General features: G+C 51.7%; 2 protein-coding genes across 7 annotated transcripts in view; one reads left to right on the top strand and one right to left on the bottom strand.

Annotated features, from left to right (window-relative positions):
- LRRK1 (leucine rich repeat kinase 1) overlaps nt 1–9,289 on the top strand; it is a 76,919-nt gene extending 67,630 nt beyond the window's left edge. For 5 of the 6 annotated variants that reach the window (XM_048076362.2, XM_067003824.1, XM_013181913.3 and 2 more), the window contains 3 exons: nt 4,417–5,252; nt 5,845–5,946; nt 7,823–9,289. In XM_048076362.2, coding sequence (XP_047932319.1) covers nt 4,417–5,252; nt 5,845–5,946; nt 7,823–8,000 — 1,116 coding nt within the window. In that variant the 3' untranslated portion in view covers nt 8,001–9,289. Of the gene's footprint in view, nt 1–753; nt 2,594–4,416; nt 5,253–5,844; nt 5,947–7,822 lie in introns of those variants that run through there. The other variant, XM_067003825.1, reaches the window with a different exon arrangement.
- A 6,230-nt stretch (nt 9,290–15,519) lies between these two features.
- Nucleotides 15,520–25,477, bottom strand: part of CHSY1 (chondroitin sulfate synthase 1) — a 67,042-nt gene continuing 57,084 nt past the window's right edge. Inside the window, exon 3 of the mRNA XM_067003826.1 lies at nt 15,520–19,389. Coding sequence (XP_066859927.1) covers nt 17,797–19,389 — 1,593 coding nt within the window. The 3' untranslated portion in view covers nt 15,520–17,796. The remainder of the gene's footprint in view (nt 19,390–25,477) is intronic.

Here is a 25,477-nt window from a genome sequence, read left to right as displayed (position 1 = left end):
TAAATTACCTCCGGTTTGCCTACAGCCACCTTGAGTAAAAACATATAATTATATTCCAACATTATCGGTAGCTCTGTAGCTTTTGCAAATGCCAGTGTACTGTTAGGAGTCTAAAAGCTCAGTAAGGAGCAGTTCTCAGAGCAACAATGAAACTGTTTTACAGCATGTCTCCGTTCTGCATTGTTGTCCATTTCTGGCTCATTTGCTTAGACTGCTGCAGAGTGAATCCAAGGCAGATGGTTAGTGTAAGGTGTACCACTTAACTTCCAAACATGGTGTAAGTAGGACTGAAGGAGGGCATAGATCTGAAGCTGGCAGAGGGATGAATTTCACCCACCAGGAGGCTGTGTCTGTCGGCTTTCTTTGGCTCCCAAACCTGTAGCGTTTCTTCACCTTGGAGTTTCATTTCTGATGTGCAGGGCAAATTTCTTTTTCGTGCTGCCTGAGGTTTTGTCCAGGACAGTCGAAGGAGCCTTTCACTTTCAGCTTTTCCACTGTCACACAGCTTGCAAAGCCATTCCTCAGGGGTTACGAGTGGCTTTATGTCTCCTGGTTTCTATTTTCAGTTTGTGGCTTGCCTAGAAAATGTCATAAATAATGCCAGGCCCTACAATAGTAATATTGAGTCTAGACACCTCCCTTCCTTCCCCGACCCTACCCAACCTTCCAGAAATCCACATCCCTTCGGCGCACTCCTTCTCAGTTTATTGGACTTACTTTTTCCTCTCTCCTTTCTATGAATGAATTTGGCAGTGAAATAGCCAGAGCAGCAGCCATGGGGATGTGCAGACCAGGTTGGCAAGAAACTGAACCATTTTTCAACACAGCCAGTTCTTCCCAAAAAGCAAAGTGGAAAGCTACACTTGTCAAACTTACTGTATGGCCTAGCAAGTTGTATCAAAGTTATCGCATGGTAATTATTGTCCAGTGGAGAAGAGAATTGCTCACATTTCCCTGGGAAGAAAGACTTTAGCTGATGAGATGTGAGGTAACTTGCAGTCAGAGAATTGCCGAGGGATGTTGCTGGGAAGGGGAATTCTTTATGACTGCCTTGGGAAGGCTGATCCAAAAGAAACAGTTTCCAAAACTTGGTTTCTCATCCAAAGGAAGCATCATGGAAATTTAAAAGCAGCAGAGAGGGGCCCAGAATCCAAAACTCACCCGCCAAGGAAAAGTCTTGTACAATTTAAGCTTTTTTGTTGCATGGTTTCTGTCACCAGTATCATCGTTTCTGACAAAAAAAATAAAGTTTTCAGTGCAATCCCTTTCAGAAAAACAAGCAAGCACACAAACAGGTTAAAAAGAACGAAACGACGCTTTCTAAACTGTTTTGCAGCACTCTTACAAAGCAGTGCTGAAGGAGAGAGAGATCTGAATGGGTGCGAGTCTCTGGCCTCCTGCAGAAACCTGGAGCACACGAAAACAAAAGCTGCATTTAAAGGCTGCGGCCTGCCGCGGCCTTCGGTGCCAGCAGTGCCAGACCCCGCGGGGAAGGAGGGAGGAGGTGACCGAGGCCATGGTGCTGGGGGCTGCTTTTTTTTTATATTTTAACCTGCTCACTGCAGCCATCCCAGCTGCTCTGAGCCTTGCACTGTCCTCGGCTCTGAGGACAGGACGTCTGGAGCCAGCTCATCCTCTGTGCTGCCCGTCACATACCGTCACAGCCCTGCTCGGAGGCCTGCCTTGCTGGCACAGCGGGGCTTCTGGCAAGACGGAGACTTCAAATGCAGTTTTGTTGCTGCGTGTTTTTCTTGGCTCCTCGTGGGGCTCGAATGTTGAAAATGAATTCTGAGAAAGTTACTTAAGGTTTCTGGAGCCTGCCGCCCTGCCTGCATTTGGTCGCTGTTGTAATACCCCGATGGGGAGAGCTTTTGCCTCGCTGCCCTGCTGCACCAGCACCTAATGAAGTTTGGTGAGTCCGTAGCACCCGCGGGTGGGTGGCCTTTGCGGTGCTCCTCTGTGAGATGTGTCACCTCCTTGTCCTCGTCAGGCAAGCGATGGCAGGTAGAGGGCATTTCTCAGGATTTTGAGCTTTTATTCCCCCTTTCCTAAACAAAGAGATGGTAATAGTGGATTAAAAAATCCTGACAGCCGAGTCTATGAGTTATAAGTGCCCCAAAGCATAAAACATCTTTCAGATTTGCTTCCACCGTAGTCTAGACAGGCTAAAATTTGGCATGGTTGGTATAATCAGCAAAGCTCAGTGGGTATAACTGGTGCAGCTCTGCCCGGTTGCGGTGTTGATTTCTCAGTGCAGGGGGGCTTTGGCCTATCAAATCCAGAAGGGAATCGTGATTGTTTTACACGAGCTGACGCTAATCAAGGAAATAAAATTTTTTTGAAGACTGTGCTTGGATAATTCAGCATTTTCAAAGCAAGTGAGACAAAATTACAGAGAACTCTGAAGACTAACAGTGTTCTGTGTCACACGAGGAGCAGTCCAGGTCGACGAACCCACAGTATGTTCAGGCGAGCCAGCGTAAGCACTTCAAGCAGCATAGCCACAGCATCTCGGAACTCCTCACCCTCTTACAGTGTGCCTGATAATGAAACTCGGCAACAATTTTCTCGTCATTAAAACAATGAAATTCAACCTTTTAATTTCACATGTTCCCATTTCAATTTAAATTTTCCTTTTTTAGTAAGAAATACTCGCTATGCAGGGTCCTTTGGACTGAAAAGTTGGACCATTTCCACCAGAGAAATGTGGGCTGTTGTGCTTTGTTTTGTTCTGGTTTAAATAATCAAACTCCTATCCAAAGGAAAAAAAAAAAAATCCAAAGCCCAGCTTGTGCAAAGCACTGTGCCATGTTCCAACCTATTGATGCAACCTCCTGGCATATCCAGGAGCCTTCACACCAGATCCACATGGCAGCAGGGCCGTGGCACCGAGCACTGCAGGCCACTTGGGTTTCTTTTAATTAGTTGTTAGAGAATTGGGACTGGACTGAGTTGAAGTCCAAGTCCCATTTCACAACTTTCCACTTGCTTCTCTAGTTTTTCCCATTACAGGGAAGTTCTGCCGTGATTTGGATTAGTCATATGGGCTCAGCACACTGATGGCTTTACTCACACTTCGTATGCAGATAGTGTGGTTTACTCCAAGGCTCTTAACGAGCCTTGCAAACAGTGTTATCAATTAAACTAATACTTATCCCTATTCTATCTGCCCCTCGATATCTGAGAGCAACTCAAGATGCTGATTTTGGCCCCTGCGGACCTAAGCAGCCTGGGAGCTATTTTACGGGGCTGGCACAGCCAAGATCCCTGGAAGGGCACAAGCTTTCCCTTGATTTTTGAGCAGCGAGGGATGACGCCAGGTCCCCGTCCCACCTCGCAGAGGCAGGCAGCATTGCTGGAGCCCCGGGCATGCCAGGAGGCAGAGCTTTCTGCCACGACGGGGCCGTGGAGGGGTGAGGCTGTGTCGGGTCAGCTGGCAGCGCTGCGTCGTTCGGTTCTGTTCGCTTTGGTTTGTATCAGCGAAAAAGCCCTGGGCAAAGAGGCTTTTCTTAGAAGTTATTGCTCCCTGGGGAGGAAATAAAGGCCTTTGAGGTAGGCATTGTTTTATCTGCTGCACAGATGGGGAGTTTCTGGTACGGACCCAAGGTCATGGGGAGTTAATTCCCAAGAGAGCCATTTCCCTGTCTGTTTAACAGCCCCTTGCACTGCTGCGGGGAGCTGGAGCTGCGGTGAGCCGTGGCCTTCTCGCCAGCCCCCGTCCACAGGGCACAGCATACCGGAGCTCAGTGCTGGCCTCAGCTCCTGCAGCGAACACGTCTGTTGTCGGGGGCAGGTTTTTAGCTAGCTGCAGAATTGCTCGCAGCACTCAGCAGCCGCTTTGCTGAGCTGCTGCTTCTGTGCCCTCCGCTGGGATGTCCGCGAGCTGCCGGGGCTCCCAGGCTGAGAGCACATCCCTGGGAGGAGCGGAGCTGTCGGGGCAGCAGACATCAGATGCAGTCACTCCGTACTCTCGTTGGGTTGTCTCCCTCTCTTTCCATTTCCTCCCACATTTCTTCCATTCCTCTCCTACCTAGCCTGATAGCTATAGCTTCACTGTGCTTTACTCCTTCCTGGATGTGGGCCGGGTTCCTACAGCTGGATTCCTTGGGATCGTGATGGCTGTCTCTGAACGTGTTCCAGCTTGAATTTGTTAACCTTCGGGGCTGGCTGCCAGGCCTGTCTATCCTCCCTTGCCAATAAAGAGAGAGGTAATACTGGGTGAGAGGAGTATGGCTCTGCAGCAGCTTCCATGTAATGACTTCTTTTTGTGTTGCTGTTATCGCTGAGTGATTTGGGGTAAGTTACTCGTGTACTCATAGGGTTGTGAGAGGCAGCCAGAGCCTCTGGGATCGAAAGGTTTTGTGTTGGAAGGAGGTAAAGAATCCAGAGAGACAATCTGCCGGCTCTTTCTTGCAGAACTCGTACGTGGTGCTGGCCGGCTTGTCGGATGGCCTCGTAGCAGTGTTTTCGGTAGCCCAGGGCATCCCAGCAGACACCTGCTCCTACCTGTGCTCCCACACGGCGAACAGGTCCAAGTTCAATATCTCCGACGACGACCCCCGGCAGAACCCCTACCCCGTGAAGGCCATGGAGATCACCAACAGCGGGGCGGAGGTCTGGTACAGCAACGGCCCCGGCATCCTCATCATAGACTGCTCCTCCATGGAGATCAGCAGGAGGCTGGAGCCCTTCAGCCCGCCGTCGGTGATCACGTCCATCGCCTGCAACTCCGAGTGCCACGGGGAGGAGGTGGTTTGGTGCCTGGACGATAAGAGCAACTTCCTGGTCATGTACCACGTTACCACCTACCAGCTCTGCGCCCGCTACTTCTGCGGAGACTGCAGCCCCCTCCGAGACATGTTCACGATCCAGCAGCCCTCCGCCGTCATCCCAGCCACTGCACCCATACACCCCAAAGCCCTGGAGGGTAACTCGCTGGCGGACATGAGCATTATCTACAGCCCGGAGGTTGGCACCCAGATTTTAAACCACCAGGACTCACTCACAGACTATTGCTCCATGTCTTCCTACTCCTCCTCGCCTCCTACCAGGCTCACCCGGTGCCCCTCCAGCCTGCCCAGCTCACCCACAAGCTCCTCCAGCGCACCGCTCTCCACGGATTTTGAGGAGCCTGACAAATTTCATGAACTGAAGCCTTCCCCAGATCACGATGCTATGCCTGCAGGCGACGACGCACAGCATCTTCAAGCTGTCAAGGTTCTTGCAGTGAAAGACCTCATATGGATCCCCAGGTAAGTGGGTCGCTTACCAGAGCAACTTGATCCAAATCCCTCCTGGGCCGAGGGATGAGAGATGAGCTCCAGCTGATTCGGGAACTTTGGCATGCCCAGTGCGATTCACCTGCCCGGAAAATCAAGGTACCACTGAGAAATTACATTCCCAGTACTACGGTACATCATTTTTTCTACTCCTTTTTAAAGAATTCTGGTGTTGGGCAGAAATGGTCACATCTAATGTCTCGTGAGACTGATTTCAGCAGAATGGAAAAGTGGGTGGTGAGACTCGACACCCCGTTTCCCTGGCTACTGAGGAAACAAAGAGCAGCAGGCAGCTTCCTCGCTCAGACGCAGCTCTGGCAGGTCCCGTTGCCTCCTGTTGAGCTGATCGAAATCACCAGAAATGCGATTTTGCCAGTCACAGGGGCTCTCGTTCTGGTAGATTTGGGATCACACTCGGTCACATCGCAGCACCCCCTTTCCTAAAGAAGTCCATATAGCTACGGGAGGGGTTGTGGCAGAGGATGGACATCTAACATGGGTTTTCCTTGGCTGCCAGCGGTCCCCACTGCAGCGTATGAGTACAATCTCCTTGTTTCTCTTCCAGGAGAGGAGGGGATATCATCGTGATCGGACTGGAGAAGGAATCCGGCACCCAGCGGGGCAGAGTGATTGCTGTGCTGAAGGCTGGGGAACTGGCTCCCTACGGGTGAGGCTGGCTGGGGCGGTGCCTTTCACACCGGTTTCCAGGGGCACGAGGGGACCGAGGGTGGCAGAGGGTGGCTCTGCAGGCTCCAGGGGCTTTCGGGAGCTTCCTTTCTCCTTCCAGCACCATCTGAAAAGCCACGGGCTGGAGCGCTTCGAAAGCCACGGACGCCAAGCACCCCGTGAGGTGACAGGCAGCGCCGCGTTGCACAACGCCATCGGTGTCGGTCTGATCCTGCCCGGTGCTGGCTCCCGGCGCTCGGAGGGCACCGGCACCTGGCAGGGGATGGCTGGAGCTTGGCAGGCCCGGGCCCTGCGTCAAGAACAAGCAGCGTATTTATGCAGAGCGCAGCGCCTGTCTGTGGCTTCATTCACGTGGGTCAGGTTGAAGTCCTGGCTCTAAATGAGCACCTTTGTGCTGCCGGCAGGGCCGGGCCGGGGGAAGGCCCCCGGAGCGCAGGGGGGAGCAGTTACATACATTCATCTAAAATGTTTCATGCAGCAAGCAAGAGTCCAAGTAAATAAATAGCTGCTGGAGAGATGGGAGTGTTCCTGCTGATCACTTAAATACCGGGCTAGGATTGTACTATTTATGTCCAAACAAATGGAGGTTAAGCAGTGCTAAGGATTATAAATGACCATTTATTACCGCTGGGTAAACACAGCGTGAGATCAAAGCGCTCCTGCCATTCCCTCTGCTCGTTAATTGAGTGTCTCTATCGGTTAGCCGAGAGTCAGGTATCGGTGACTGTTAGCTCCAATTTTTTTTTTTTTTTAACTTCGCCCAGTTCGTGGAAAGAAATAGGGGAAAAAATGAAGTGTGGAGTCCGGGCAAGGTGTCCCGGCCGTCGCAGGCTCGCGGGTGCTGGCCGGGTCGGGCACGCAGCCCGCTGAGTCACCCACAGCACCGGCAGGACGAACGCAGGATCCTGCCTGCCTCCTCCGAGCCCGTTACTCACTTGGGCGTGGGGAGTTTTACTGGCGACCCAGAGCCAGCTCCAGGCCCTGCGTGGAGGGGGACGGGAAGGGAGATGGCTTTTTAGGGCAGCTTGTGATAAAAAACCAGCTGCCAAGGATGCCACACAGCCCTCGTGGCCAGCGCTCCCCACCGAGGTCTGGGGGCCTTTCTGGGGGATGTTTTGGGGCTGGTCTTCCCCCATCTGCTATTGGAGTGGTGGAAAGAGCCCAGCTAGGGATGGACTCCTGTCCTTTGAACCCTGCGAGGCCACAAGTACACCTTCTGCCTGGCCAGCTCCTTCTGGGCTGTCTGCAGGGCCGGCTTCAGTCCCCACTGCTTGATCAGGAGACGCACTAGGAGGCTGTGAAGGGAAGGACCCCCACAAGCGATGCTGTCACGTAGCACTCCGTGTACACGAACCGTACAGGTCCCTGTGCTGCTGTCGTAGCCGTGCCTGCTGCTCCGGACTCGGGGCTCGTACCCCGAGCTGGCAGAGGTGGGCTCCGTCCCGCTTCCACGTGGCCTTTCGGGCCCCAGAAGCTCTTGGCAGCCTGTTAGCTGTGGCACGATGCAGGCTACTTTGCAAATACCCAGCTGGCAGCAGGAAGGAGTCTGTGGATTTAGCAAATCAGGAGATTACCAGCAACTTCAAAAAGCCGTGGCAGACTTAAGCACCTGTCTTCCTCTGCAGGCACCTGAATCCCTTTCAAAATCTCGTGTCGCCAAACTGCTTGCTTTTGCCGTGCCGCAGTTTCTGATTCCTCTCCTTGCTGCGCTCTCCTTTCTCAAGGGTTTGCAGCTTATAAAAGGAGATTCGCTGGCTGGAAAGGGAAGCTCGTGAGCCAGTGCCTCCCAGATTAAGGGTGTGCTGCCTTAGCAGAGCTCCCTGCGCTGATGCCACTCTCTGCTCTTGGTTCCCCAGGACGCTGGTGGATGCTGCCCTCATAGCGAAGGACACCGTCGTGTGCTGCTTCGAGAACGAGAACACGGAGTGGTGCCTGGCTGTCTGGCGGGGCTGGAGCGCCAGAGACTTCAACGTTTTCTACCAGGCCTACGAAGAGCTGGGAAGGCTCGAAACCTGCATGCGAAAACGGAGGTAGTGCTCGTGGCAAGGGACCCAAGGGCCGAGGAAGGATGGACACCTCCTGCTCCGGGCACAGCTGGACTCCAGGGCACGGCCCCGCGCAGGGAGGGGACGAGAGGGGTGCGGGGAGCGTGCCTCTGTTTTGCTGCTAATGAGCTCTGCGGGGTTTCAGCGGCTGGAGCCCCGTTGGGGATTTTGGAGACTGACAGCCCCGGCGTGAGGCCGGGCCGTGGGCACTCCGCACGTCCGCCTGCCACACGCTCCCCTGCGAGCAGGAGGTGGCGGTGGCTGCGGTTCTGCTCATGCCCTTTATTCTGAGTTTCCTTCTCCCTGTTTTAAATTCCCTCCTCCCCCTCGGCATGCCCTGGCTGCTGCTGCTGCTGCTGCTTTTTTTTACGGTGCGTGTCGTCAGCCAGGAGAGCTCCATTTACTACAGCGGGCCCTGTCCTGGGAGCCCGAGCACGTTGCAGTGCCCCACCGCCTGCTGGCTGGCACTGCGGGCTGTAACTCGCCCTGCTCCTCGGAGCTGTGCCCGCTGCCAGCCCTCTGCTGCGGGGCTGCTGCCCGCAGCCCTGCACGTTTCTCAGAGGCTGCTTCAGGTGGAGCTCTGCAGGGACATCCAGGTGCAGGAACCAGCGATACGCTTTGGCTGGCCGGTGCATTTCTGGTTCCTCCAAGCTATTACGGTGTAGTGTTACTGTGAGAGATCCTAAAATTAATCTCTCAGCCGCTAATGTTGCACAATCTCGGTAAGTGAGCTATTTAATTGCACTGTTGCAAAGTCAATTGTAAGACAGAGCTGATACAAAGCAAAGCCACTCGGTTTGACAGATGCTTCCTGATGTGTCAAGAAGGGAGCCCTGTGAGCAGGAGAGCTTACAAGCTGTCTTTGTTCTGCTCCTCTTTCTCTCGGTAAATGCACTCTGGAGTATCAGGAACACAATAAGCTTAATTTGCCTGTGTATCTGTTCGGCTTCCGCTCACTGCAGCTTTTATTTTATCTTCATTAGCGGCCTAGGATGGTGCGTTGGCTCTGAACACAACTGCACTTCGTTACCCCAGGCTTGTACAGCAGTGCAAAAAGTGAGCCTGGCCAAGCGCCCTGTAAAAAGGTGTACAGTTTGGATTTTGGACCTTTTTTTTTTTTTTTTTTCCTATCCCAAGAAACTTGTGTGAGCATCGGCAAGGCTGGCCAAGGCCGAGCGGGCAGGTTAACCGTCTGGTTCACATTTCTGTTGCAGGCTGCTAAAATATCCTTCTTCGGAAACAAAGTGTATCTTAAAATAAACAGATTCCTCCCCCCGGCGGCGCTGCGTTGGTGGCACTCCTTATTAACAACCCCCGCCTGCATCAGCTGCGGCGCGTTGGGGGTTTGCAGCAGCTGATGAAAATGCATCTCCTCCTGGTGAGCACCACGGGGGGGACACGGGATTTATCCTTTATCGGTCAGTCTCCTGGCGCAGCCTTACCTGTCTCCGTCCCTCCAGGGGCTGGTGAAGCCCCAGGCCCTGTGCTGTCCCGCGCGGAGGGAGGAGATGGCTCAGCCCTGCCCCAGCAGTTGCATGAGCAATCCCTGAAGCCCCCCCGGGGGCTGTAAAACAGCTTGTACTTTCATCGAGTCTTCCGTGTGTTCTTTGAGAGAACAATGTCTGGAAGAACAACAGTGGATCCTTATCGTCCCTCTCACCCCGAAACATCCCGGGCACTGCTTCAGGCACCGCTTCCTAGGCCGGGGGCTTGCACCGACGCCCCCAGGAGTCAGCCCAAGCCTCGCCGTCACCTGCGGTGGGCACGGGCCGGGCCCCGGCACAAAGCCGCCTTTGTTCTGCTCCCGCAGCCGAGCTCCCGGGCTGTTATTAAACGCCCGCCCGCCCCCAGACACATCATAAAGTCACTGCTCTGAAAATCCTGCTGCCGGGAAAGGACGGTCTGCAGCGGGTCGGGATGGTCGGCCGGGAAGGGAGAGGGGCTGGGGTGGCTGTGCTGGGGTCGGAGCTGCTGCGGGGCTGGGAGCGAGCGCGTGGCACCGGGCAGAGACCTGCTGGGATGTGGGGTCTGAGACCACGAGCCCAAAGAGCTTCCAACGGGGGAGTCAGGGCAGAATCCCCAACAAACCCAGAACCGTGTTAGTGCAAGGCCCCATTACGTAGGCAATGCATGTGTCATGGGAGTAAATCCCCAGGAGGAAAAATGAACAAAAAAATAATCCCAAATCTACCAGTTCAAACGGTTTGGGAGACTTCAATGCTCGTTCCTGACCCAGCAAAACCTTGCTCTGCTCCTGGCGGGATGGGTGAGCGGCGGCACCCATTGCCCTGCCTCGTCTGGGGAGAGAGAAAAGGGCTCAAAGGCAGGAAAAACCCCAAAGCCCAGGAGCAGGGGGCTGCCCGAGCCCCAGGCACCAGCACGAGGACTCTCCTCGAGGCCTCACGGGCAGGGAGCTGCTGCGATTAACACCCAGCTCCCCGTGCTTGCCTCGGGACAGCTGACTAAATCGCAGTCCTTGCGATTTTATTCCAGCTTCTAAAACCGGGGCTGAGCAGAGGCCTGGAAGGGGCTGGGAGCTGACCGAGGGCAGACGAAGCATCCGTGCCCCGTGGTTCTGGCAGCTCCCGGTTCCCCCAGCCCACCCAGCAGCAGCACCCACACCAAAGGGGCTCAGCACGAGGAATCGGCTGCTCTCAAATGGGATTAATGGCCACGGAGGGAGGGAGGGGAGTGTTAGGCCATTAATTACTCGCTAACGAAGCAGGGAGCGCTCCCCGCTCGGTGCTGAGCTGCTCCTGCCCCCTCTTGTAGCAGGTTGCTGCTGGGCAGGAGCGAATCCCGCTGCGCTCTTCCAGCGCTGCCCCGTGGCTGTGGGGCTGGGCGCTCCCCGCGGGCAGGGGCAGCGCGTTGCTTTGCGTGCTGCTGCCCAAAGGCCAAAGGAAATTGGTTTTCTTTAAGCAAATGTTAAAAGGACAGGAAATAGGGTGGCTATTTCGGGCTGCCAGCGTGTCCTCGGCTCACCCTGGGGCATGGGGACGGGGACGGGGCTGGGGGCACAGTGTGGGGTTTAGGGGCACCGTGTCCCTGGGCTGGGATTTGCTGTGGGCAGAGGGTGTCTGATGCTTTGCCGGGGCAGGCGGTTCATCTTCCTCGCTGCGTTGCAGCACCTAGAGAAATGTCACTGAGATTTAAAAACACGTAAGAACGGCACCTTCAGCAGCTTCCTCTCGGTCCCAGCCCGATCGGGTGTCACTGGACGCCACCTCCTGCATGAGATGAGCCCTTCCTGGATTTTTATTCCCCATCGCTTCAGTGCTGCACGTTTCCAGCACGCGTCCCTGTCCCCGTGACACGGCCCCGCAGCTGTCCCCAGCACCTGGGGCACTCCTGTCCCAGCACCAGGGGAGCACAGGACACAGCTGAGGCTTTGGGGTGGTGAAAGCAGAGGGGAATCGCTGGGTGCTTCACCAGGCCCCGCTGGGCGCAATCCCCGTGGCTCCGAGCGCTGCAGCCACCCCAAAGACCCGGCCCCAAAACCTCTCCACGGCACGAACAGGGAACCTCGCAGCGGGGCCGTGCTCCCTGCCACCCCCAGACCTCCCGGCACGGCCACAGGGCCCCATTCATCGCGGCCCCGCTGGGCCCTACAAGGGAACTTTATGGGGCCAGCGCTGCTGAATGCAGCATTAAGGCGCCCGCGCCGCGTCCTGCAGGGCCCCTGCCGCCGGGCCCGCTCTGTAGGAAAAAATATGAGCCGGCGAAGGCTCCTCCGCACAATTCGGTCCTGTTTTATTTCTTAGTTCTTCAGCTTGACAATAGGGTCTTTTACGCAGCGCTTTCACGGGGCGGGAAGCCCCCTGCCAGCCGCCGGCCGCGGGGTCCCGGGGCAGCCATGAGGGGGTCCCGGCACCCCTGGGGTCTTGTAACGGGAGCGGTGGAGGTGCAGGGGGCTGCTGGTTTCCGCACCATTAAGCACTTCTGAGCTTCTTCCGGCCCTAATAAACGCTCCCTGGGGAGCCGTCACTCTGACCCCTGGGGATCGGGGTTTCCGAGGGGTTTGGGTGGCACCGCAGGGACGGGGCTGCCAGGGCTGCTCCGCACCCCAAATCCCCAGCCTGGGGGGGCCGAGGAGCTGTTACAAACCCGGGAACTTTTCAGCTGTGTCAAGTTTCCCAAACAAGAAACAAACAACTCACGATTCCTTTTGTGCGAACAACACCCCGCGCTTCGCTTACACGCGGCTCCTGATTTCCTGGGAGACGGCGGCGGCGCCCGGCTCAGCTCCGCGCACGCTGCCCGCAAACAGCGGCTGGAAACGCTGCCGGGCCCTGCCAGAACCGGCCCAGGGATGCTCAGAGAAAAAGCAATTAAAACAATTCAATTAAAAAAAAAACAACAAAGTCCTTTCCACTTAGACTCCCAGACCTGTCTGCGTTTTGACAGGCATTACCTTGGCCGCGTCTCAAGGCGGGGAGCTGGCTGGGAAGCAGGCGGGGAGGGCAGTGATCCCGGCAGTGCCCCGCTGCTTTGCCTCTTTTAATTTTTTTCCTATTATTTTGGGGGAGAAGCCAGGGTTGGGGGGGGGGGGGTGCCAGGCACAGGACCGCAGTGCTTGCTCCGAAGAGCAGAAATGAAGGAAAGCATCGGCTTGTGGAGACAGACGCCATCGGCCACGTCCCCGGGTTTGCAGCCATGGAGATGGGGTGGAGATGAGGAGGGGAATGGTGACGGGATGGGGTTGGGGAAGGAGAAGGGGATTGGGGTGGGGACGGGAAGAGGAAGGGATGAGGAAGGGGTGGAGAAGGGAATGGGAAGGAGACAGGAGATAGGTTTGGGGTGGGGAAAGGGATGAGGATGAGGATGGGGAAGGAGCCAGGGATAGGGACAGGGATAGGGATAGGGATAGGGATAGGGATTAGGGATAGGGATAGGGATTAGGGATAGGGATAGGGATAGGGATAGGGATAGGGATAGGGATAGGGATAGGGATAGGGATAGGGATAGGGATAGGGATAGGTGCCCCGGGGCCCACCTTTCGTTTCAGAAGCACCTGAAACACTGCCCGGGGAGCCAGCGCCAGCAGAGCAAACAGCACCCATCTTCCCCATGTCACAGCCTGTTTGCTCTGGGCATTTGTTTTAGCACGCAATCACTCAAGTGGCTTTTAACTGTGCCCTTTGTAGGAGCCCTATCATTGAAAAGTCAATAAAGCAGAAAGGTGTGGGTTTTGTGGGTTTTTCCTTTTTGTCTTCCCTCTCTAAAGGAACAAAGAGGCGGCGAGCAGCAAAGCAGGAGCCGGCCCCGCGCCCAGCAAAGCTCCCCTGCACCGGGGACCCCCGCTTCCAGCCCGCTGGAAACCTTGGAGCTTATTCAGGTCAATTAAAGTTGAGGTTTTTATTGAATTAAAGTGTGAAAGCAAATACAGCCAGCCCGGTATTCAGTCTGTTATTTTTTTTTTTATGTTAATTTGATTTTTTTTTTTAATTTTTTTTTTCCCTCCCTGCTCATAAACGTGATTTGCAGCCCGGTGGATTTCTGCCCTGGCAGCGCCGCTCCCCCCGAGGAGCCACTTTGGGGCGCCTGCACCTGGGAAACGTCGGCAGCAGCTTGGAAGAGGGCAGAGAAGCTCCTGGGGCAGCAGTGCCAAGGGGCAGGACACGGGGGGAAGCCCATGGGCTGAGTCTGCAACACAGCTCAAATGCGCCCAGGCCAAGGGAGCTGACATCCCCAAGCCTTCCCCATGTCCCGCGGAGAAAAAAGCCTTTGAGTGCAATACGAACAAGAAGAAAGTGAATTTGCTCCAGCCAGAGCAATAACTCACGCTCCCAGAGCAGTAGAGATTACAGAGCTGGGCACAAAAACATTTGCTTAAAGCAGGGCCCAGCAACCTGATCCCCAAGCAAAGGGCTCGGGGGACCCGGCAGCGTCTGCCCGGGCGAACAGAAACCTGCTCGCGCGGCTTGCACGGCCTCTGAAGGACGTCTTCCAAAAAAAAAAAAAATCTCTCGAGTGAGGCTGGCTGTGCAAGTGGAATATTTTTAGCAAGTATTCATGCAAAACGGCTTAGTCTAATGATTTGCAGCGTAAAGTTAGCCCTTCACCAAAAACTCCAGACTAAGCAGATTCGGGGTTGGGTCTTTCTTGCTGATGTTGCTGGAAGGCGCCGTATGGCCAGGTCCAGGGAACTCGCTTGGAGGCCAAAGCTGGTAACTCATTTTCAGGGCAATAAAAACCCGCTGTGCCTGAAGGACCAGAACTTGAAATCCTTCCACAGACCGTGACTCTGCAAAGCTGCACACAAATATTTAACCTGCAAAGAGGCGCTCCGAGCGCTGCGGCCACCGAAGCGCCGTGCCGCCGTTCCCCATCCTGCTGTCTCTCGTTCCCCATCCCCTCTTTGCACACCATTTATCCTTGAGCAAGGGCAGAAGCTGCTGAGAGGGGAGCGCTTTTAGACAAGGGTGGCAGTAAATCCAGCTCCTCCCTGAAGGGTCAGGTCTGATTTAACTCCTGTGTGTGATGCACGAAGCCCAGTGCAGCCTCGATGACGCCCCCAGGCCGAGGCTCACCACAGATTTCGGCCAGGCCGCCCTCGCCACCCTGCACCATGGTTAAGCACACGGGGAGAACAAGGGAAAGAAGTGCCTTGCGTATTTTTAACAGTTTTAATGCACAAGAGAAGCAGCTGAGCAAATTGCTCTCAGTCACTGAGTTGCTTCAGACTGATGTCCTCACACCCTGAGGTTCTGAACAGGCTACAGGCAAATGCTCCTGGTGTCTCCGCTGCTAATTCACTGTTCAGAAATCAGAAAGCTTCTCCCTGAACCGAACAATGAAGCAAACTGCAAGGGCAATGTCCCAGCTCCAAAAGTAATTTCCGTCGAAGGCTGGGTTAGCACCTGAGAGCCAATGGCTTCCACCTGCGCAACCTCCTTAACACTCGGGCAGCAAATAGAGTTTATTTTAGCATAAAATGTTGTTTTATAAGGTTAGACTTTATCATAGATGGTTATAATTTAAAAGTGAATGTTAAAATGGATTACTTTGAAGCTGTAAGTCCATAAAATATGTGCTCAATTAAGATGTGGGCCCCAAGAGCTGACTCCGAGCTTGGTGCACAACTCGCGTTCACTCCTTGAGCTTGGCTGGGAGCTGGACCAGAACTGCAGCAACTGAAAAAAAAAAACACTGGACGGGTGCTTTTCATTAAATGACTTTTTTCCATTTAAATGCATTCTGCTTTTACCAGCTGTTATGGGCTAAAAAAGTCCTGCATAATCATAAACTTTAATAAATACGCTGTAAGTATAGGGCTTTTTTTCCCCCATCCTCTGGTGCAGTTCTTTAGGGTTCATATTCTTCAAACTCTGTTCTGCAGCCACAAATACAAGTTGTTTTTTTCCCCCTTCCCTATTGCAAAGAAACATTTCTGCAATCCCTCAGACTCTTGCTTTGGGACTTTTTATTTTTCACATTAAAAAGCCCCACACCGATATTGAACACCCGTGATAAAGGCGGCAGGGCTATTAAAAATAAGTACTCAACACTTCTCACAATTATTTTTACTGTGTCTTAAATACACAAAACGCGACTCAGTTGTTCAGCCTTGTCACTTCAGATGTGTCGTGACGGATGTTTTCAGATGTCTGTGTTAGCAGCGGGAGCACTTTTAATCTCTCCCCAGGGACAAGCCCAAAGCCCCCATTAAACCCAACCAGGAGCACCCGGGGACCTGCCCCGAAGGCTGCTCTCCCTCTCCCCCAGCCCGGCGAGGTGGCACGAGGCTCCTTCCAGGCCGAAACACAGCAGAGAGGTCAAAACCCTTTGGAAGAGAGGGGCTGGGGTTTGCCAGGCTTTACCTCCCCGGGCCAATTCACCTTCACAGCTGCGCCCACGCTGCGTCACGGGCACGGACGGCGGCAGACGACATGAGGAGCTCCGATTGCAAATAAAAAAAATCTTTATTGCATCTTAGAAGCAAGTCTTAAAAAAAAAAAATTCCATGCACTGAATCCATCCAAGTACCTACATCCTTGGGACTGTCACCAAAAAACGATGAACATTATAAGACATCGACTCTACGCTAGTTGCAGTTCATATTCCATACATGTGTAAACAATGGTTATTTTTTTTTCTACTGGAATAGCAATTACTCCATAAGATCCCCTCAGACGTGGCAACAACCTAAGCATCGGTTTTTTCTCCTTTCTTTCGCCATTCTCCACTTCCCAAAGAGTAGGCAAAGTGGAACTGAGAGCAACGAGACAAAATGGTGCTGGAGGATACGATAGAAAAATATATTGTTCGCTGGTTTTTATTTTTTGTTTCTGCTGAGCAAGATATTTACAGGTAGGTAGGTCCCGACAGATCATCTGCTTCAACGACAACGTCCATTCACTGCTTAAGTCTCAGTATAAAGGGTTCCCTTTCTGGCTTTAAGGCACTTTATTTTGTATATTTTCTCTAACCTTGCTAGGTGTTTATTCACAGGGATCACACTTTCCTTGTATTCAGCCTCCCCATCCCCGATTCCTCTTAGAATACCAAAAAAATTCCTAAGCTTTCGTAAGTCATTCCAAAAATGTTAAAGAAATTTGGGAAAAAAAAAAAGATCCATGAAAAAATATTTTAGAAAGTAATCTTTGGAGATCATTTGCTGCAAATATGATGCACGCTACCTTATCAGTGAGAAGATGCAATACATTCCTAATATATATATATATATTTACACACACATATATATATATATAAAATATTAAAATGACTAACAGATATTCAAGGAAAGGTCAAGAACCTAAAACAATGGATATTAAATAAATTAAAGGTCTATCAGATACAGAGAACAAAACCAAACAAAACAAAACTAGTAATCAAATGTAATAATTGTTCCCATTAACATTACGTAACCGAACAAAATCGATGCAATCAGGTGCAGTACACTTTGTACGGAAGTTTTTTCAAAGTCCTCGTTAGGGAGCTCTAATTTTTCGGTGTGTACTGTCGCTTTTCTGCGAGAGATTCTCATTTGATTTATTTCATTCATTTATGCTTCAGCCTTTCTCTATCACACGGCCTCAGCTCCAGACAGGACAGCGGTTGAGGATAATATACAGAATCCACCACGGATTCTTCCAACATTGGATCCATGCACGGACCGAGTATAAAAGACAAAAATTTCTACTAGGACTCATCTGATCGCAGGTTGTGCTTACTTTCTCCCCTCCCTTCAAGTTGCCTGGCCATAACAAGTGGAAGTGTATTTTAACTGAAATAATCAGCCATTTGTAAAAACTCCTGCAACGAACACCCCTACCATCGCCACACTGATTCGTTTTGTTCCAACACAATTTTAAAAATAATGGCTATCCTTAACAAAAAAAAAGCAGAATCTGTGCACTGTAGCAGTCACAACAATTTTTAGATACAGCGTTTTGTCACTCTGCTTGAACGCTCAGGTCCCAATTTACAGAATCCTAGCAACGAAGACAGCAATGGAAAAGGTAGGAAACAATGTTTTGTTCATAAGGAAATTCTAATTCAAGTCAGGCTTCCGCAGATCGGTCAGATAATTCTTAAACATTTTTTGTTTGTTTGTCTGAAGGCAAATATTGATCACAGTTTTGTTCAAAAACAAAAACACAACAACAACGACAACAAAAAAACCAACGGCCTTGTTCTTCTCAAAATGAGCACTTTGTAAGAAAACAACGATGATTTCTAAAATATATCCTGTGTGGTCTTTTAAAAGTGAATTATCAAAAAACATTTTCCCAAAAATAAATTAGATAATTAAAAAAAACAGTCTTTTCCAGCATAGCTGGACATTAGGCTGTCCTCACTGAGCCATTAGTATTGCTGCTTTTCCCAAAACTCGGGTCATTTTTTTCAAACCATATTTCAGCCAGCTGCTGCGTGGACCCATACGTCGAAGCTTTGGACCCCAAGCACATTTTATATTGTTTTGGATCAAGGTTGGGGTCACAAAAAACAGGGTGATGCACGTGGACTACTCCAATTTCTTGGCTTCGGAAAGTTTTTAAGCCAGCTTGAATGACTTTGTTAAATAGGTCTACGTCTTCAAGGCCCCAGCCCTGGATGGAGACATCAAAGCCGCCGGCTCGAAGAAGGTCACCTTTGTAAATACAGGTTATACCAAAGCCATAGTTCCTCCAGAAACCTGTTTTCTGGGTGAAGGCAAAATGATTGTCACTAGGAACCTTTCCACTATAAACAATCTTTGGATCGTACTGGCTAAAAATGATGGGAAAGTATACTTGCTGACCCAAAACTGTGTTGGCTCGACACCTCTGGAGGAATTCTGTGGTAAACACTAAGTCAACATCACAGAAGAAAAGTAAAGACTCGTTCTGGAACTGAGAGGATCCGACTTCCAGAGCCAGTGCCCTCGAGAACTCCCCAGACACCGGTAAAACCTGCATGTCGGCCTTGGGGTATTTGGAGCGGTAATCTCTCATCAGGTCGATTTGTTTTGCTTTGTCGGGGTTGGAGTTGGAATTGAAGAGCAGGACGACCAGCTTGACGTTCTGGTTTGGAATGAGGCACGTCTTCTCAAAATTCCCCATGAACCTCGCGAACATGTCAAAACGTCCGGAGAGGGGAATCAGGATGTTGATCTTCTGGTCTTTGAGCTCCTTCCTCTCCACTTTGGATCTGCTGAGCTGGAACGGAACAAACATCTTCAGCGAGTTGGAGAGGAAGGACAAGGATCCGGAATCCTGGTTAATTTTGCTGGCCAGCTCTTTGGCGTCCATCTCTTCGTGCTCCATGAACTGGATCTTGCTGAAGGTCTGCTGCAGGTACGCGTGCCTCCTGACGGGGACGGTCATCTTCTTCCCCTTGTGCTTTTTGTACAGGAGCAACAAGTCCAGCACGTACTCTGCCCCGTACATGGGATTCACCCTGCGATAGCCATACTGGATTTCCTTGAAATCTATGATCCTCCCCCGGGTCTTGGCGTTCGCGTTGATCATTTCCATGACCTGCATAACGATGTCGTCCAGCGCTTCCCGCTGCGAAGAGTCCATTCCTCTGCGAGGGGGCTGCCCGTCGGCACCCGAGTACAAATATTTGCCCGTAAGGAACTCCCACTCCAAGATTTCCTCCCGGTGGCGGGGCTGGAACCGCATGAAGGAGGGCGGCATCCCCAGCTGCAGGTCGTCTTTGTGGACTTCTGTATTGCTGTACTTGCTCATCAGGACGATCTCTCGGTGCAGCTGCACGGTGCGGTGGCGCAGCTCCGCTATCTTGCGGCTCAGCATGTAGCTGTGAAGTCGGTACTGGTATGGGGGGTTCTTGTTGGGGTGCAGCGTGATAGCCCTGTGGATTTTGCTGTTCCTCAGGTCTCTGATATAGCCCTTTTTGTTCTGCTCGTAATTTTCGTAAAACAGCTGCTGCATCTAGAAGAGAGGAAGGAGAAGTTAGCGGCCCTGCAGTGCCGGACTTGGGAACGTCAGCCCACGCAGCCCCCACGGGGAGAAAATGCTCGCGCGGCCAGAAAGCTTTCTGAATAAGCCCTTCTTGGTTTTAGGCACAGGTTGTAGCAATACCAGCTGCTAGTCGAGGAAATTAAGAGGATTATTCATTGTAAACTGGTGAAAGAAACATCTACCGTGGATCTGGGATTACTACAGCCCACTCTGGAGACACCAGCGTCAGCCAAACAACTGAGCAGTAAGAAGATCCTAAGCTCATTTCTTCCTAACAGCAATCGCCAGGAAATAAAAACACAAAGCGTTCACTACAAAACCCTTACTATTCCTTTGCATCCCTTGGGCTTTAATAATGATAATAAAACAACAAAAAGGATACCGAATATATAGTAAGCAAGGATGATGACAGCTTTTCCATTACACCCAAATGCTGTTCAGGCATTAGAGCTACAGAATAAAGGCGCAAAAAAATCCAACTTGATGGACGTTTGGGTTGAGGTGCTGAGTATGCCAGCCCAAGTCCTGCACTGCCATGCAGGAAGGAAGAACAAGCTGCAGTTCCCCTGTCATTTAAAATGTCAGTAGAAAGCACAATGCACCTGAGATTCCGGCAGCAGCTCCAGAAGGCAGACAGCACAGGACGTGTATGTGTGATAGAATAAAAGCATCTTTAAAATGGAAATTGCTTTCTCAGAACAAGATAGCAAGCTAAGATTAGATCCAGAAGCCTTGCGGACAGCCACGATGTAAGAGGAGCAGGCAGACCAGCCTTACAGCTTCCAGTGGCCCGGGCAGACACAATGGAAGGTGTATGCAAACCAGGATGATAACGTGCGAAACAGGCTGAAAGAAAAAGGAGGAGATGGAGAAAAATCTAACCCTCAAGGTCAATGCTGCACACCAGCCTAGACAACGGACATTTTAAAGGATCACAGGTTGATTCTGCATTGAAACACAAATGCCATCGACCTGCCGGAGGAGCGGACACCGCGGCTTTGTTTAACAGAGGACCCAGTGTGCGTTACGCCAGCAGAATTTGCCATAGGTAATAATACAGTACGTACACAAGGGCTATAAAAATTAGCAGGGCTAAAATCCCAAAGACAAACATAACAAAGACCCACGTATGACGACCGTTGAACAGAGCACTAACAGGAAAAGCACGCGCACAGAAAGGCCCCTTCATTAGGCCTTCAATCGCATTTTTCCCATTATTGTGGACAGACATCGAATCCCCGGGATAAGCTGACACCTGGGTTTAATCGCCGCTGTCCCAACGACCCAGATGCGCACATACCTCGACCTGAACCTCGGCGGATCACTGCGGACAACGCAGGAGCAACCTGCGTATGCTTGGGTTTTAATCTGAACAAATGTCATTAATTTCGAAGGAAGGGGTGAATTTCAGCTGGGCTGAGAAAGCCAGCACATTTTTCCATCTCTCTTCACCCTCCCCATCTCCACTCCTGCCCCCATTCACCTTCTTGCCCGCTCTCCCCCAAGGGACTCCTGCTGTCTGTAATTCGGGCCAGAGGCTGCCTCTTATTAATATCATACCACGACGAGGCCAAGGGAGAAGCTCCTGGCTATGGGCTCTTGGCACGGCACAGACGAGCCGCCCAGGATTTAAGAAGAGTGCAGGATTTAAGAGTGCCACAGGCAGAGGCTGGCTGTGTGCTCCTGCGTGCAGCACAGAGGTGCCCAGCTGCAGGGAGCCTCGCTCGGGCTTTCCCGAGCAGCTTCTTCTGCCACTCACCTGCACCCTGTTCCTCACTGGTGTCCCTGCGCTGCTTCCTCTGCTAATAACACTTTATTTTTCATCCACTTCGACCCTTGCTGCTTGGGCTAAGGGCTCTCGGAGACCTCAGCTCACACAGACTTGCAGTCAGGAAGCACCATTTGTTATAACGGAGAGCTCAGATAGCAAGAGAAAGCCACAAAAACTGCAATACCCCCACGTATATTTGTACTGACTCCACTGATCTACCCTCTGCAACACAACATATATATATATATATATATTCATAGTGATATATATATATAGCACTACAAATAAAATGTGCATGGTAACAGGCTGAAGATCTCATCGACATTTTAACTAGAACCATAGGCACAAGCTTTCCAGAGTATTGTAGCATTAGATAAATATTCTTAAAACTCATAATTAGGCAACTATTATTTAAAGGGAAACGAACAATAGGGTTTAATTTCAGATCTTGTTTTCAATTTATACGAAACCAAAATCAAGACCATGCAGCCTGAGTGCATTTATTCCAGAACTGCCATCTAGGGCATTCCGAATTAGCTACAAGAGGAAACCATGAAAGCAGAAAGGCTTTTAGATTACACAACAAAGCTTTAATGGGATACTGATGGGTAGGAAAATGTTATGAAACTTCCCAGTGGAAGTACAGATTGGAACCCCTAGCAAGAGAAAATCAGCAGGAGTATTTCCAAGATGTGGCTTGCCACGCAGGAACAACCCCTTAGCCAGGCAGGTTAACTTCTGAATGCTCAGTAGCACTTCTTGCCTCTTCCGAAAGCTGGGAACCCGAGCTGATGATAAAACAAATCTCTGCGAGACTTTCCCAGTGCTCCAACCCAGAGCGACTGGGACCAGAGACATCTGCTCCGCCGCAGCCACCTTGCTCCAGCCCAGGAGGTGACACCTGCAAGGAGCCAAGCGCTCCGGCCCACGCTGAGTGCAGCTCGTGGGAAGCACGGCAGCGACCGGACATTTACACAACCCTACGAATAGAGATGGGTGGGCGGCAGAAGGTGGAAGAGACAGGGAGCCCTGCAAGCTGCTGTCCCTGCCCCGGAGCAGCCGGTCCACGCGCTCCCCGCGGGCTGCGACACAAGGGCACATGTCTCGGGGCATTGCGTGCCAGCTTTCACATGGCTCTGACCCGGCTCTTGCTCGCTGAACTCTTGCAAACTCTTCTTTCAGGGAAACAGGTTTCTCTGTGATTCCCTTAAAAAAAAAAAAAAAAAAAGAACCTTTCACGGATATTAATTTTGCAGTGATTATATTCTAAGCATGCTTTATTCTAGTGCAGAGCACCGAGAGCGTAAGGATACAAAGAAGAGCTACTCTTTATTGATCACTATTTACTCTAGACCTGTTGAAGCCTTAAAAACCCTAATGTTCCCCAAACCATTAGAGACTGAAGGTTTAAACTGTGGTACAGCTGTTGTGGGCACTCCTGGCTCCCGGCCAGAAGACCAACTGAAAGAGAGAGTGTTATGTTCTTCGTTTTAAATGAAGAAGTCTTTTGCAGGCCAAAAAAAGTGTACCGGAGAAAATGGACTTAAAAAATAAGACCGGTTTATGCAGAACCTGGCCTCCAGCCACGGATTAGCCCCCGAGGGCTTTCTCTCACAGCTCCAGATTGTACTGCCACAGCCCGGAAAACACAGCCCCACAAGTCTCATGAAAAGCACTCGCGGACAAGACATGTCGTACGGCAGCCTTCGAAATGCCCAAGATGTGCTTTAAATACAAAGCCAAACTAATTAAAACCCAAAAAAACCTGGCTCGTGTCACCTAGCTGGGAGGAGATGCTCGTGGGCGGCTGGCGGGGGGCTGCTCCCCCGCGGGGTCGCTGCCGTGGCTGTGCTCATCATCAGGCCTTGCCGCTTTGGGGCAATTAGCCACAGCAGGTCGCCAGCCCCCTGCTTCCTCAGCCAGCAGAGACCTCTCCAAACACAGATCTGCATCCACAAGGTTCTTATCCTGAGAACCTTTCTGCTTTAAATCCCGATGTGCAGTCCCACAGTCAGCCACTGCGTGACTGGAGACGCTCCTGGGCAGTTCTTACGGTGGGGGGAAACACGGGGAAGGAACCGGTGAATGCTCGTTTCCAGCCAACTTGGCCACTCCTTCAGCCCCATAACCCCCCCCAAATGCCAAAATGCAGGAAGGGATGCAGGAGATGCCGCTCGGCTGGGACACGGGGCTTCCTTCCCAGCTGATCCCTCGGCCGAGTCACTTCTCACGCCAGTGCCATCACGCACCTCCGCTTCCCGTTGCTCCGTCTCCTAAACTAAGAATCTCAGCCAAACATTCCGAGCGGCCGGCACCCCAAACTGCCCCAGCTGGCTGCCAGAGGAGCAGAGGCAGCCCCAGATGCGATCCGCCGTGACCTGAGGGCATGCTCTGAGCAAGAAATGCACTCGGTCAGCACAATCCCTTCTTCTTACGTGGCTCCGGGTGAAAGGCGCCTGCTTCACCCCGGAGCCTCGCGGAGCCTCGCTCCCCTCTGCAAAGCGTTCGGGAAAGGAAGCCAAGTGTCCAAGGCAAGACTCATGCACAGCAAACTCAAGGTCATTGAATTCCCAAGGCATCTGTGAGTTAGGAGCGTCACTGCTGAGTTTAATCTTTTGTTAACAATACCGAGTAGCTGTTTAATTAAACAACCGCCCTTAAATGCTATCTCGCTTAAGCAAGCAAAAAGCTTTAAAATCACCTATTCACTTAGAGCTTCTCAAACCAAGTAGGCCTTTAAAGTAGGCCTAACTCGGCAACAGAAAGGAGAAAACCTACAAAAATGAATCTGCCTTCAAAGCTGGCACCATGCACTTCACCTCGACGCTCTCGTTACCCAAGACCTGCAGATGGGAGCAATCTGTGCCACGTGGGAGCCAACTGCTGAGGCCAAGCGGAGGAGAACCTCCCCCCTTCTGGCCCTGCAATAAATGGAGAGCTTCATCCTCCTTATCTGAATAAGGATAAAGGAGCCTGGTCCTCTTAACTGGTAAGCAAGCTGTCCTCCTGTGGATAAGGGGGACGAGATGAACCAGACCCAACCTGACGGAGAGAAGAAAGACGAGAGCAGCCACAGGCAACCCTCAAGAGAAGACCTCGCTCATTTTGTGAAATGTCCTTCCCCACGGGTGTATCTGACACACAGATATGAGCTTTGTTTTTAAAGAATAAACCAGAATTTAACCTGGAAGCCTTTTGTACCCCAGAAGAAACCAAGAAAAACTGACTGTGCCATTCTGGGATACGGAGATGCAACTGCAGACCTTAGGAGAGCTGCCTGCAGCTGCGGGCTCTGCTTCCAAAAGGTTCTGATTTAACAGAAACAAACCCCAAGAAAACACCACTAAGTATTAACAAATGTTCTATCCTCCAGCTATTAAAGAAGCAAAACATGATAGGTGCTAATGACTAATTATCGTGCCTATTGCTTGAGAAAGTGTGCTCACAATTCGTTTCGAGCATAATTCCCAAATGACCGGTCCTGGTGAAAAGCACATGGCTTTGACCCACGGGGCAAATGATTCGGCTCTGCCTCTCCAGCAGAGAGGGGCTGCCTCCGACCCAGACCCGAAGGGAAGCAGGAACACAGCGAGTCGCTGCTGATGTGTTCATCTAAAGGCCAGACGCGGGGATGACGCCAAATTACTTCCCCACCAAAAAAAAAAAAACTGCGTCTCGGGATTTCTTTTCCTTGTTGTCAACTCCTCGCTTTTCGACTCCGCAGTACAGGCAGAGCACAAGAGAAACTTGGTTTTCATTAGGACTTTCAACAGGCCCGTGAAAGAAATAGGCGCAGCCTTGGGAGCCTGTATCTGCTCTTTCTCATGCGGAGTGTTAGGATTTCGGAGGAGCTGCACATGACCCTTGCGGGGCCTTTTCTTGGAGATGATGAGCAGAAAGCTTCTGACACCCTGGCAAATGTTTCCTTGGATGCTGTAAAAGGATGCGGTCTCCTCTGAGCAGAGACTGCAGAAGAGAAGACCTCTTCTGGACCGCTGTGTGATTTTCCACCATGTGTTTTCAAGAGGCAGTAATGTAATCATTTAGAAATACTTCTGTTCGTGGAATTCAAAGATTCCCGTTTGGGAGCTGCTTTCCACATCCAGGGATTTTGTAAGAGTTACGAGCCACGCTGGACGACGAGCCGCTTTGGTCCTGAGGCACTTGGCAAGGCCACCCCGAGCTGCTGTGTGCGGGGGGGGACAGAAACCCCCTGCTTGGAGAAGCCTCAGCTGCAGCCTGCGGAGCCTGGCATCATCTCAGCAGCAGGAATAATGCTGGGGCGAT

Source organism: Anser cygnoides, chromosome 11 (assembly GCF_040182565.1).
Source record: "Anser cygnoides isolate HZ-2024a breed goose chromosome 11, Taihu_goose_T2T_genome, whole genome shotgun sequence".
In the NCBI taxonomy this organism is placed as follows: domain Eukaryota; kingdom Metazoa; phylum Chordata; class Aves; order Anseriformes; family Anatidae; genus Anser; species Anser cygnoides.
Note: the sequence above shows the minus strand (reverse complement) of the source record. Positions and strands in the feature narration are given on the sequence as shown.